The 14,686-nt window shown below is 38.7% G+C and overlaps 2 protein-coding genes across 9 annotated transcripts; both read left to right on the top strand.

The window, feature by feature from the left end:
* The first annotated feature begins 1,591 nt into the window (after window positions 1-1,591).
* LOC116210713 (calmodulin-binding protein 60 E-like) lies at window positions 1,592-4,473 on the top strand. Its single transcript, XM_031544723.1, has 6 exons — window positions 1,592-1,914; window positions 2,061-2,499; window positions 2,710-3,044; window positions 3,698-3,854; window positions 4,019-4,242; window positions 4,332-4,473. Exons 1-3 carry the CDS (start codon window positions 1,762-1,764, stop codon window positions 2,913-2,915), a joined length of 798 nt encoding a protein of 265 aa, XP_031400583.1. The 5' UTR covers window positions 1,592-1,761; the 3' UTR covers window positions 2,916-3,044; window positions 3,698-3,854; window positions 4,019-4,242; window positions 4,332-4,473.
* Window positions 4,249-13,809, top strand: LOC116210711 (probable serine/threonine-protein kinase PIX13). 8 transcript variants are annotated; one of them, XM_031544719.1, is made up of 11 exons: window positions 4,249-4,577; window positions 4,754-5,076; window positions 5,884-6,019; window positions 6,114-6,256; window positions 11,379-11,435; window positions 11,535-11,611; window positions 11,815-11,910; window positions 12,100-12,192; window positions 12,767-12,881; window positions 13,033-13,109; window positions 13,474-13,809. In XM_031544719.1, exons 1-6 carry the CDS (start codon window positions 4,313-4,315, stop codon window positions 11,553-11,555), a joined length of 945 nt encoding a protein of 314 aa, XP_031400579.1. In that variant the 5' UTR covers window positions 4,249-4,312; the 3' UTR covers window positions 11,556-11,611; window positions 11,815-11,910; window positions 12,100-12,192; window positions 12,767-12,881; window positions 13,033-13,109; window positions 13,474-13,809. The 8 variants fall into 8 exon arrangements, with proteins under 8 accessions (XP_031400579.1, XP_031400578.1, XP_031400575.1 ...); XM_031544718.1 differs by having other exon boundaries at window positions 6,096-6,256; window positions 12,152-12,192; XM_031544715.1 differs by having other exon boundaries at window positions 6,096-6,256.
* The last annotated feature ends 877 nt before the right edge of the window (window positions 13,810-14,686 follow it).

Below are 14,686 nucleotides of genomic sequence, written 5' to 3'. Positions count from 1 at the left end.
CGAAGAAGAAGAAGAATCTTCTTGAAACAGCAAAGCAGCAAAGATTTGGCTGGAATTGATTCGGAAAACTGGTGAAGTATAGTTCTACATTTTTCTGTGGGATTGAATAAATACAATAAACTATTTCCTTGTGGCTCAGTGGCTGGTTCGTCATAACCGACTAATGCCCGCCGGCTATATTGACATCATCGTATACGCAACTGTAGAACTTTTCTTGTTACTTCCTTGCATTGGTGATAATGATGTGAATCTTATATATGCTCACGATAGTTCATGTCCAACTTGGTGCTATATACAGTAGTAAATGACATTTTTAATCTAGGTTGTTTTCTGACTCGATCATTCCTGCAGTGACTGCACCTGAATCCTTTGGGACATCTAATGTCATGATTGTCATAAATTTTTCGTGGGCTGCAGTGATTGCGAAAAATTGAGGGACCCGTATTTTTAGCAGTTCATGGAATGGGCCTGTGATCAGTTTACCTTTAATAGCTAAAAAGAAAATTGCAAGCATTCCATTATCTTTTAGCTTATCAGTACAGTTTCTTGGTTTAGGGTGCACAGGACGTCATAGGTAGGCGGGCAGACACTTTTTGGGATTACGCAGAGCAATTGTGTGGGCGTTTTAAGTGCAATTTCTGCAAACGAGATTTTGCTGGGGGTGCCCCTAGAGTTAAATCCCATATATCTGGAATCAAAGGACGCGATGTAGATATATGCACCATGGTCCCAAAACATGTCCAAGCACTTGCTGCTGAGGCGATTAAAGGTGCCAATAAGAGACCAAAACCGGAATACTTTTCGAGTAGTTCCGATGGAACTTCTTCAGAAGTATGTCACGAAAATGATGTCTGTGAGCCGGATGATTTGCTTGCGAAGTTCTTTCTGTCAAACAACATTGATAGCAATGTTGTTCAGTCATCTTCCTTTATTGACTTCATGAATGCTGTGGTTGCATTTGGTGCTTCTTATAAGTTACCAAGTTATTCAAAACTCCAAACTCTGCTAATTCCCAAATTGCATAGCGAGATCGAAGCACATGTGAGAAGTGTGAAGGAATCATGGGGAGAAACAGGCTGTACCCTCATCTCTGATGTTTGGTTCAATGAGAAAGACAACCAATCCTTGGTTAACATCATGGCCTATTCGTGGAAAGGGGTAGTGCTACTGAATGCATTCAAAGTCCCGAAGACGAATTAGATGGCGAATTCTTAGAGGAAATCATCTGTTTCTGCATCCAAAATATAGGCCCAAACAATGTTGTGCAATACATTGATGGCGCTCCTGGTTGGGGACCTACCAGGGCTCGGCTCACTAGCGACTTTCCTCACATATACGTCACTAGGTGTGTTGCTGCTGAGATCCAGTCAAGTTTTCAGGAAGTTTACATGGAAATAGAGTGGGTTAAGTTGGCATTTGATAAAGCTAGATGTCTCATAACTCTTATTTGTGGGAATAGCGATCTTTTGTCACTGATGAGGAAGTACACCAACAACAGGGAGTTAATACAGCCTCAAGCAATAGATTTTTCCTCAAACTACAGTATGCTACTGTCGATCATTGTTGTCAAAGATCAGTTACTTCAACTAGTGCAGTCTTTTGGTTGTAGTATGTCAGACCTGGGAAGAAGTGGCTGAGATACTTAGTAGCCTAGAGTTTTGGAATCAAGTGGAAGAGATAGTACAGGCTCTAGAGTCATTATTCCTAGTTCTCTATCTAGTTGATAGCTATGGTTCATCTTCCGGGTACTTGTATGTGGCAATGGAAATGGCAACTGAAGGAATGAGAAGAATTTATGGTGGCAATCCAGATAAATACCAGAGACTATGGCTGATTTTCAACTCGTTGAAGGAAAAGATTGTCCATCCAATACTTGCCCAAGGTTCCCTATTTAGATCCACAACCAAGTCACAGGTATGAGCGTCTACTTGTTTGATTTCGAGTGTTAAGAGCCTAAAAGATTATGTAACAATTGCATCTAGCCAGTTGAAAAGTGGCTAACAGCTTGCTTGATGATTATAGATATTTCTCTAATAGCTGGTAACCATCTCCCGAGCCAGAGATGTTTGCAGCTGCAGTTTGTAACTAGGATTCCATATCTCCTAGTTACTGGTCAAGAGGTCAAAAGTGAAAAAGGATCTCCTGTCCATGTGTTCTTGGTAGCCCGAATCACCGGTAATGTGGTGCAAGACAGATTATCGACGTTAAATTTGACAGTTTCAGCACTTGAAGGAGACCACGATGAAGAAAGTGGAAATACTTGGCAAAGGGAGGATTTTGAAAGAAATGAAATAACGGATGTCCCACTCATGACCGGTAATCTGCAAGTGACCCTAAAGGATGGGATGGGAACACTTGGAGATTTCTGTTTTAATTACAGCTCTGACATTGCAAGAAGTGGGAAGTTCAAGCTTGGAGTGAAAACTCTTACAGATGAATGTGGAGGGATTTGTATTTGCGAGGGCATATCCAATGCATTCGTCGTGAAGGACAGTAATGGTAAGTTGCTTGGGACTTACTGCTTTCCTAATTTTTGTCATGGTAGAACTTCTCAAATTTGTCATGCAAGCAAGAGTTTGGTAAATATAATAATATTCCATGTAGGTTTACGATTCACTGCTTTGTGATATGGTCATGGAATTTTAGTTAAGCAGTAATCTTTTGTAACTACGAAATGCTTGCTTGAGATCTTTATCTGGGTGATGACAGACGCGAGAGCGCCCGATGCTACTGCCAGCCAGATGCACCAGTCAGAAGATTCGCAGCTAGAGAGTACTATGGATGAACTGACACAACTAGTATCCTGTCCAACGAGATGGATCTCGGTTGACGGTTTGAATTTGGACCCCTTTGGAGTCCACTGGGTTGCAAGCATAAGCAGAAGCACAACGTCAAATCGGGGCAGCGAGCAATGAGATGGCCTAAGCTTAAAGCCGTGAAAGTTTCACCATGGGCAACTCTGAGGACAGCTGTCATGGAGAAGAGAGCTCAGAAAATGCTTAGAAGGGCCTGAGTGCAGGAGCGATTGGAAGAATGTAATAAAGGTACAGTCATCCTTCAGTCATGCAACTGGGCTTTGGTATCCCTGTATTTCATTGAAACACCATAGAAATCTACAGTTTAAGATCCAATTCAATATTTCATGTCATTGCATGCTTATCCCAACTTACGTACATGCTGAAGTGGACAGGATAGGCGTATATTATATTTGCCGCATGACTTTACAAAAACTTAGATCGGAGATTAAAGCTTTTCCAAGTAAGGTTGACCACTGTGTACTCCTCATCCAACTGGAAGTAAGAAACTGATACGGCCTTCTGCGGTTTAAACCAACCGCCTAGCCTCTTAGAAAAGTTCTGACAGATAGCAGCTACTAAGATTTGGTGCGTTTACCAATTACCATGTTTCATCTAGTAACTCCTGGTACCATGTTCTCCAAACTTTGGTAGAACAGGGAGACCTTTCAGAGAGCAGCGAATGTTGGGTTAGCTCTTTCGATGAGGGTAATATGGTCATTAACACAAAAAGTTGTGTCTGGTCTGGTCTGGTCTATTTAAGTAACAATCTATAGTTCCTGTTCATGCTCTGTTTCAAAAGAGATGTTTCAAAAAGAAATCGAGTACCTCTTCTCCAAAAGAGTACCTAGATGGGCCCTTTATAACAGTACCTTTTCTGGAATAAAATATATGTAACGCAGGTGATCAAGATAGTAGTCTGGAAGATCACAGGTGGTTACAAGTTAAGGAAAAGCTGAAGGAAATCCCTGAGAAGTATGTGACGCGAAGGCACCGAGTCAAGTGGCAACTCGTCCTGAGGAGTATTCCAAGGGCAAATCTGGATCTTCATTGGATGAGGTAAGTACCATTTAAATATTGTGCACAGTGGATGCGATATACTTTGTCTAAGGCAACTGCACATTCAAACCATACCTCATACATTAGACAATTTCCACAATAATTCGATGCGTTCGATTTTTATCTTTTCGCTGTCACAAATGTATAATTGTCACGTCTCGCAGTATACATATGTATGTACATGTATGTATACCGGAAGGACGAGGAATCAATGCTACAAGAGCCGCCTTGGGAAGGACAAGGACAACTTAAATTAACAAGTTATGATAATTCAACTGTGGGAGGCTCTGTCAAATTTCCAGAACCAAGTATCTCGGAAGTTAGTTTACCTTTGACTCTCTTCCCATCGTTATTGGCCTGCAAAGATACAGAGCTTCTCGAGGATGAGGTACCGGAGTTTCTTAACCCTATAAACGGTAACAGACTTTTGCCTCCTTGAATGTTTGTGGAGACTTTGGATGTTTCTATATGCTCCAGGAGGCTTGGTATCAGAAGAATGTCCATCGACAATAGCAAGCTTCTCATGTGCTGAAGACTCTATTCCTCGGAAACGGGATAGGTCCCGATGGAGACATTTATTTACACTTTTTCTCTCATCACTGAGTGGAGATGACACTGACCTTGGTGAGGATAAGGCAGGAGAGTTTCTCAAGCATACAGCAAGACAGTCAACAAGTCCAACCAAATATAATGAATTGGTTGGCCTGTCTAACCTCAGCATAGGTAAGTCTACCTGTAACTTTAGTTTGCCCTCTCTTCCATTCAAACTTTGGTACGGTCTTTAAATCCTTTTTGTCTGTCATATGGAACTTTGTATTCTGGTGTTTTCCTTGAGTAGGTTCAGTAAATAGACTATAGCAACCCCCAAGAACATTCTTAACTAAATGCAATTTCTCCAGGCACATCGAACTACTACAGCAATACCACGGGATTCTTGACCACGAGCAGCAATGCGCGGTTCTTGAAGGCAGTGGTGGCGGGGGACGCTGAGCTGGATGGACGGATCTTGACACTGAAATTGAAGAATTCCGCGTTTTCCGAATTAGAAAGTGCCACTAGTAACTTCAGACCAGATGTTCTCCTTGGTGAGGGTGGGTTTTGGAAAGTCTACACGGGGTGGGTCGATGAGAAAACCTTAGCCCCTTCTAGATGGGGCAGTGGAATCCTAGTTGCAGTCAAGAAATTGAACCCAGAAAGTATTGAAGGTTTTAATGAATGGCAGGTAAATAATCAACTAATCTATCTTATTCCCCATTTCTGATCTTTTATGATTAGTGACTTAACCTTTTGTAGTAAGAGAGATGGATTTGGTTCCTCTGTGGTGTAACTTGTCGTGGATAACAGACAATTATTATCTGCAACACATATCCGCTACAACTGCATCAAAGTGCTTTTGTGCACAATAGATTACTATTTGCTGTCCACGTAAAAGTCACAAGTGCGATAAATGCACCACCAATCAGACCACGGTTACACTGCATAGGACTAGGAAGTGTATTCCCCCGAAAGAAATGGATTTCTGTTATTTCCAGGAATCAGGAGAAGTTTTTTTTCACGGATTTCCGTTACTGAAACTGACTTGAAAATGAAAATTCAAAAACTGTTAGAACCAAATGGAGCGAACCTTTTCCTTTTTTCCCTCTTCATCACCATTGCTGAATGCTGAGAATGTGCAAAAATTTCGGACCCACCTTTAGAGAGGGAATGTTCCATTCCCTTAGCTTTCTCGTGGTGATTGATTACAAGCGTTGAAATGTTTCTTCGGTGGAAGGGCCCTCTTAACCCATTGCAGAACAAAATATTAGTATTTACCTTTTTCATACAGATGAAGGTGTTCGATCTGGTGAACTTTATGAAAGATTTGCATTGTTATTTCTAGTTTCCTAAACGTTTTATTTTTCAGTGGTTTCTATCGGGAAATCAGAAAAATTATCAGTTCGACAATTTAATGAGAGTTTTGCTTGTAAAGTAATGAAATTCTTGAAATAGTACTGATACAGATTCTGTATGTATTGTTGGGAAATTGCAGGCGGAGATGAAATTCGTTGGAGGGCTTTCACACCCGAATATTGTTAGGTTACTCGGGTATTGCTGGAAGGATAAAGAGAGCTTCTTGGTTTCGGAATTTATGCAGAAGGGCAGCTTGGACAACCATCTTTTCAGAAGTAAGAATTTTGAATAATCAGAAGTGTTCTAGACCGCTCTTAGTATATCGATTTCCCTCAAGTAATGATATCTCAGTTATCCTCAATCTTTCAGGGAATCCTTCAATTCAACCCCTTTCTTGGGAGAAACGACTCAAAATCGCCATTGGAGCTGCCCGAGGTCTTACTTTCCTTCATGGTTCGGAGAAGCAAGTCATTTACAGAGATTTCAAGACCTCAAATATATTTATCGACTCGGTTAGTCTTCGTTATCTAATGGCATGTTGCATATTCTCTGAATGGGATAAGGAGCTCTGAATCAATGACTTGTCAATGCAGTATAGTCTTCTTTTTTCTGTTTTGGATGAACTCCAGCATAGCTCTTCATTCATCCTCAGCAAATTACAAGGCCTAATAAGACCCAGCATAGTTACCAGTTGTCACGACCCGAAATTTCAGCATAATTTTCCCTATGTTTTCTCAATATCCATTATCACATAAACAATTCATTTATAACATGCTTTCCACCTCCCAAAACATTTAGCCAATTCAGCAATCTATACAAAGGCATATAACCAATTCAGCAAGTTTTGATATGTATATAACTCTCAAGGGAGTACTTTTTCACAACCATATCACTAGCCCAACTAAACAAAAGTTTCAGGTCGTAACATAACTATAACATTCTACAAGAACTTACTACTTATACTAGGAGTGGGCCCTACTGCAAAAGATCCTCCGCACTGATCCCCGTTGTTCAAAAAGATATCTTGCGCGGTTAGTCTAGCTCCTAGCTCATCTGAAAAAATATATGCAGGGGGTGAGCTGCATCTCAGTGAGTACGATATTCCAAAGTAAAATGAATTAATACACCCATAATTCATAGTCAATCAAATATATATATATATATGTATGTATCTATATACTCTACCGCAATATCGAGTCTAATACCAACCTAATCATTTCATACAACTAACTCAACAAACAAATCTCAAGTAAATTACACGCCTATCTTCATCATCATATCTCATAAGGGGGCCCCTTTTTCTATTCCGCCGGGTCCAGCGACCGTTTGTGCCCCTTTTGCTATTCCGCCGGGTCCAGCTGCTGTTCGTGCCCCACTTTCTATTTCACTGGGTCCAGCAATCTCATGGCTATAATAACACAATAATACTAACATACTCAACACATATATCAACTATATTCCTCAATCATTTAGTCACCTACACTTCTATAACAATACATATAAATATTTACTATCATTTTACGATGGACGAAAGTACTCACAAAGACCCATCAAAAAGGTGACTCAATGAGTCGAGCCTTCTGTGTGTAATGTCTCGGTCTCCTCAGCCCCTATTAAGTTATAAATATGGTTAGAAAATCAAGTATAAATAAGTATATATGTTTATGTATTTCCACTAAATTTGTCAATGAGTTCCTAGCAATGAAGTTGACTTTAATAAGATTATTCACCCCCACAATTTCATATCAGTAAGTGATCACACCCAAATAAAAGAATTCAAATCCACTTAATGACATTTGAAGGTAGCAAAATGACTCTTCTAACCCAAGTCTCCACTTCACCCATCACTATGACCTTAAAATTCCAAATACCAATTTTTCATGAGGTTTGAGAGTCAGCTAATTTAATTTCATTGAGCCATTAATAACAATATACAAAACGATTTCAAGTGACTACAAGCAGGACATCGATGGAGGAATAGTTTTCGAAGAAATGATTATAATATGGAGGAACTCACTCCCCACACCAAAAGACCCAATTTGATTCGAAACAAGCATAGGCAGTAAAAGAAAAATGAGTAGGGAAATTTTTCCAAAAATATACAAACCAAATCCATTGGAAAAATTCCTACGATTGCAATGAGTAGTCATTTTATCGGTTGGACTATATCGGATCGACGAAATATTATCAAGGACTGTGAACAATAAATCCAGTAAGAAGCACTTTCAGAAAAACTGCGATTCGCATGCCGACATGGGTATGAAAATCTTCTAATCCTTGTCCTTCGTTAAAGCTTTGTCCTCAACATGAACTACACCATTATCACTGCCTAGAGAAACAGAGCAAGCCAGCAGTATTCGGGCATAATAACAAGCCCCAGGTGTTTGGAGAGAATAGCAAGCAGTAGCAGCTAGCAGCACAAATAATAAACTACTCAGCTGGACCATCATTATTTCTCAATTCATCCAAGAAAGCATGTAACTCAACACAAGATTAAATCAGAAAATCTTCAGCATATACCCAACTAAGGTAACCCAACAACCCGAAATCTTCGTTATATTCCCTGCTCTGTATATCCTTCCTCACAAGCTAGACCCAAGCTCATTCACTCTTTTCTATCCTTCTCTCTTTCACGCTTGTTCTCCCTCTCTCTCTCTCTCTCTCTCTCTCTCTCTCTCTCTCTCTATTCTGTAATGCTCTGTTCTTCCTTCCACTATTTCAGCAGAGAACACAGCAAGAAATCGAAAAGAAAAGGTCAATGGCGGTGGGTTACTGAGGGAGAGAATGAAGCACACATGGGGCCCCTTACTACCCCTCTTTTTATTTTTATTTTTATTATTTTTTTTTTCAGCCTCAAAATTTATGGTGTATAATTTACATGTATATTACGTAAGCATGTATTTGTATATGTTATATGTATATATATATCCAACATTCAAGAAAATTAGAGGTCCACAGACTAAACAACCAAAATAACAGACCATGACCCAACCCGCGACATTCCAAAACTGGAAAGATACAACTCCCCACCATATCAGCTAACAACTAAACACCACTGCCTTAGCAGATTTTCCAGCTGATGCTGGCCTTTTTTCTTGAGCAAAATACTGCAACTAAGCAGTCTAGCCTGAACAGTGCTGCAAATAGCTCCCCAAAGTCTTCTCGATAGATGGGTCCTCCCCCTCGAAGGCTTTCAAGTTCCTGGCTTTCCATATGAAGTACACATAGGCATTCCATGCAAGTCGGAGAAGACAAGCTCGACAGGATTTGCCACCAAGATCTTTAATGCCCCAGCTGAGCTCATCAGCCCCACCACACACAGATTTTGAAATCCCACATTCCTGTAGCACTCTGGCCCATACATTCCTAGAAAATATTACAGGCAAAGAAAAGATAATCCCTGCTTTCTTCCTCATCCTTACAGAAATAGCATGACTTATCCACCCCCAAATTCCAACGAACAATCTTATCCAGAGTGGCCAGTTTGTTCTTGACAGCTAGCCAACTGATAAAACTGAATCTTGGAACATTTGGAGACCTCCAGACAAAATTGTGCCATCCCACACGACTCTCCTCGTGTCTCAAAACATTCCACGCACTAGCCACAGTGAATTTCGCCTTCTTGTCTGCCAACCACACAACTTTATCAGCTCTATCCTCTAACGATTGAGTACCAGTGATTATGGTTTAGATCTCCTGACTGCTCATATCCCTGCAATTCCTCAACAACCGTCTTCTTCCATTTAGAACTTCAGCCACAGTGGAATGTAAAGGGATGCAAATCTCTTACCATTCATGCTCTTAAAGAGGGGGAGTTGGAGTGCCAATTATCAAACCAAAATTTAGTCGGTTGCCCATCCCCTATCTCATGTTTAATTAGAGGGTAGGCTTTATCTCTTAACTTCAGTACTTTGCTCCATGCATAAGAACACAAACTAGGGGTTTTTAGACTCCATAAACTCCTACGTTTGATTATATACTCATTTATCTAAGCAATCCAAATGGAGCCAGCTCTACTCATTAGAAGCCAAATCAGCTTAAATTGCTGAATTATAACGCGAAAATAGCGAACTTCCTTTAGTTATATTCTTTCTTTTTTATAAAGAACTTCCTTTCTTTTTTCCCTCTGCTTCTCTACAGGATTATAACGCGAAAGTCCGTGGAAACGATGTCCATGAAAAGAAGGAATATAATATAATACAGCATAGTTATAACGATTAATAGGTATATAATAAAATTGGAGTTTCTGCATTCAAATAATAATATTGCGAGAACTCCAATATTATTTGAATGCAGAAACTCCAATTTTATTGTTGCATATGTTGCAATTATCAGGTGCTACCAGTTATCGAGATACTTACAATGAACAGAGGAGAGGAGAAAAGGGAAGAGAAATCGCAAGAGCAGCTTTGCACGACTCTTGAAGAATTTTCAAAATTCTAAATATAACAAATGATTCTGATCAACCCTTTAAATGATCGGCCGGTAACATAGCTGTTCTACTTGTTTATAAGTAGAACAACAACAATAATAATAATAATAATAACATATATAAAAGTGTCAAGCTCATAAAAGTGTTTCTCGATTTTTTTAAGTTTTAGTATTGCCCTTCAATGTACACTGACATTTTTTAAAATGTCTATTTTTTGCTTTCAATGTATCTGGACGCATCTTTTTTTTTTGTTACACCTTAATTATTATAATCAAAATGCCATTTCGAGTGGGAACTCCTCACTCTATTTTCATACATTTGACTACTGATTGTGCCCTTTTAATATATATTTATCTACAACTATAGAACTAATATATACATATGTGAAACTCCTTAAAGTGTTTCTTGATTTTTACTTTCCAAAAATATCATTTAACTTTTAAAAAATATGTATTCATATCTTGTCTTTTTTAATTATAAAATATAACCACATGTATCATGTCATATAAATTATATCCTACACACAATGTACTTTTTCATGTAGTTATATTTTGTAATATAATAAAAGGACATAATCACATCTTGCGATATAAATTATATCCTATAAATGACATAAGGACCTTTGTGCTTCTTCTTCTTTTTTCCCTTTTCTTTTCTTCTTTTCTTGGGTTGGGGGTTGGGGGGCACTGATCAAAACCTGATCCTTCTCTCATGGTGCTTAGGTTTTAAGAAAGATTTCAGATGTTGTTGATCTCATCTTGCTTGAATCCGGTGCTTGCTCTGCACTTGATCAATGCTTGGTTACTCCGATGCTTGCTCTGCCCTTGATCAATGCTTGGTTACTCTCACTTCGTTTTGACAACACCATGTATCTGTAGTCAGATATCATTCTCATTCTTTAATCCTCTGCCTCTCTCTTGGTAGGTAATGCATCAGGGTCATGCCGCCATCTTTACCCTATGCCCTGTATGTGCTTGACAAAATACTCCTACTGTTGAGAGTAAAAATCCCACACGGAAAAACTAAGAAATATCCATCGGGCCTATAAGCGATTGGGCCCATCTCCAACCCAAAAGCTCGAGCTAATTTTTTCTTGATTGCAATACTAGAATTCATCTTCTTATGCATGTAGGCTGATACTCTTTACCATTGTTGGTTCTCACTCCGAATCCAAGATAACTCGTACTACAGTTCTTCTGCAGGGAAACATGCAGCCCTTTTCATGTAGAATTCTACCCATGAAACAACGATTCATCTTGGTAATGCTCAATGGTCAAAACTGAACTACTCAAACCCCGAAAAAATTCTTGAAAAATTATAACTGCCAATTAATATTCTAACTCACTTCACGTTCATAGGCACTGTGGCATCTCGATTAGCTGGACGACCTGGAGGTCCTATCACTACGAGCTGCAAGCAAATCCCTCATAGACTGGTAGGATTCCCACTCTCTGACTCGGAAGAGCATGCATTCCTTAGTATTGTAAGGACGCACTGCAAAAGATTCTCGTTCACTTGGTTCGGGATCTTTTCTGATCTCTTGACGTACAAGTTTGCGAAATACTATAGAAAAGACGCCATAGATCTTTCTGGTTCCATTTTCATATGGGTTGCTGAGAATCTTGAGTTTGACTTCAGAGTGATCCTTCTACCTTTCCGACCGTCACCTTGCTTGGAAATGCTGCGGTCTGGCAATCTGATGGTCTTTTGAGATGTGGCATTAACTTTTCATGGGTACAATTCTTACTCGGGAGAAAATACTGCACCTCTTCTGTCAAATTTATATGCTTTTGAAGAAGTACTATTATTTTTAATGTTGTGTAGCCTATTACTTTGATCTGAAAGTGTAACATTATAGATGGATCATGCCGATGAACTCTCTAACTGATAGGTTATTCCAGTTACATTTTTTGTTTTGTGTAGAGATGGTTGCAATTGGTCTTGTAATAGGAGTTGATCTTCATGCATTATCCAGAGGTTCTGCAAATGATCAAGGCGAACGAGGGCGAGTATGAGGTACTGAAGCCTCTATATGGGGAGACCGTACAATGAGGCTAAAGATTTTTCCTAAAACGAATGGAAAGGGCCAAGGGCATTTTAACGTTAGTTAGAGCATACTTTCAAGGTTCAGGCGAGTTCTGAAAGAAACTGACTGAATTCCATATGCAATTATTTGTATTCTGCACCTTTATTAGCGAAAAAGTATATTTTCTCATCATCCGTGTTGTTTCCTGCACCATATGAAGAAATGGCAGAGATAAGTTTTACTTTTTTCTTTCCCTATACAGAGCCTTCACACCCATATCATGATTCAAGCTTTTAGATTGATTGAAAATGACATAACTGCTTATTATTTATGAGTTGTTACTCTTGTTGAATGAGTACAGAAATGGATGTATTTAGTTGACCCTATTACTCTTGTTATACAAGCCTATGAAGGTTACAAAGGTAATAACCGAATTCAAGCAATATCGGTACACCCCAATAAAAATAAATAAAAATGAATTCAAGCATATTGTAATCCTCTTCACTTGCATGGTGACAATTATTACAAATTCCAGTAACATGTTCGATCAAAATTAATTGGCAGGTTGCATCACATCCTACGGAAGTATCAAAAGTTCACACGGCAACCCGAGAAATTCATTACAAGATTGGGCAATGTGTGTGTTCATCAATTGTCTCTTGTTTTCTCTCTTGCAATGGTTAGTAACTACCCTCATGCGTCCTTCGTTGCAAATTTTCCTCCAGTGGACGAAACCTTGGATCTTTACATCCTATGCAAAGGAAGTGAAGTAACGATCCCTATCTCTTGCTTTTGGTCTCTTACTGATCGGTATTATTGTTCATAAACAGGTTTCTCGAGTTTCAAAAGATGCAAGGTGCAGGTTCATAAAAGTATATCTTAAGCTGAAAGGAGTAAACCATTCCCAGTAAGAACTCATCATATGTTTCATCTGTACATATTTAGTGCTAGAAAATCCAATCAATCCATAGAGTTATTATATTCCAAGAAAATAAGAGACTACTTAATAGTGGGTGCCACCTGTATTGTCCTTATTATTCCGAGCCCCTTGCCAAGCTTGGAACTGCTCCAATTCATAAAGTACATTGGATCATATGAATTTGAGTTTGAATTCTTGCCTTGATTTAATAATCTTTTGAAAGTCAGATAGTTCAAGTTCTTCATATTTCATACACTGATTTCTAGGGATGAAATTGTTCTGATTAGTGGACTCGAGACATAATTTACTACACCTCATCCAATCACAAAAACGGGAGAACTTGCCTTCGCAGGATGATGGGAGAACCGATTCATTGAGTCCTTTGAAGTCTGCTGACCAAACAAACACTGACGCTTGCAAATGCAAGGAATCATACTTCTCTGGTCACCAAGGAGGAAGAATTGTTCGACTATGTCCAGGAGTTAATGAATGAGATATTGAAAATAGACAAGGCCCTCAATATCCAAATTGATAGACTTCATTTGATGGTTTGCTTCGTACATTGTAACGTAATGTTTTTGTACTTTAGTTCCTTGTTTTATATTTATCAGATGCTCCATATCTATTTGCACAACTTGTACACTATGTCTTGCTTACCTACGATTCAAGTGAACCAATCTTTTTACCATTGATGCTGCCCATTTTAATTAAAGGAGGCATCTCCACAATACTTTTCTTTCTTTCGTTGAGATCAGTAAACGACATTCCGATTCAGGTGTTTTCATTCATCACTCACTTGAAAATTCTAAACCGATAAAAAAAATGCACTTTTAACTTGTTTAGAGTATTTATGTATCCCCGAGACATATTTTTTAAGAAATTTTAGATTTGGATAATTCATGAAACGGCACAGTTTCACGTGGCTTTCCTAATGGTAGATATAAAAAAGAAACCAAAGATTTTTTCTTAGCCGGAAAATAAGTTGAAGTACAAGCGCCCATGATTCAGGAAAATAAATCTGGAAAATTTGAGCGATATAGTAACGTTTGCCTAATTAAGCGGTGATGTTAGATATGCTTAAGTCCGACAACATCTACAAAGAATTTTGCAACACTATAAATCATAGAAATTATGCATAAAGCGTGGAATTTTACAGACCAGTTTCTTCCTATATGGCTTCAATGACTTTCAAAGTATTAGTTTACACACTCCATCAAATGTAGACCCACTTAAAATTATGCATGATTTCTGCTAGTATAATCTACTTGCCACCTTTCAACAAAGCTGAAGCAATATAAGGAAAATATATATATATATATATATATATATATATAATTTACCTGTAGTCAATCCAATGAAGACAACTTTTGTTGGCAATAGTTCATGATCAGTGAAAAGCTCGCAATATCTTTCATCGATTCAGCTACAATTGTTCATATAAAAGGCGGATCAGAACTTACTGTATCTTATTTGGATTATAACAATATTATGAGCCTCTACGAATTACAAGCCGGAAATCTTTTCAACCCAGCGTACTTGACATTTTCCTAAATGTATATAGTATG

Source organism: Punica granatum, chromosome 6 (genome assembly GCF_007655135.1).
Source record: "Punica granatum isolate Tunisia-2019 chromosome 6, ASM765513v2, whole genome shotgun sequence".
Taxonomy (NCBI): domain Eukaryota; kingdom Viridiplantae; phylum Streptophyta; class Magnoliopsida; order Myrtales; family Lythraceae; genus Punica; species Punica granatum.
Note: the sequence above shows the minus strand (reverse complement) of the source record. Positions and strands in the feature narration are given on the sequence as shown.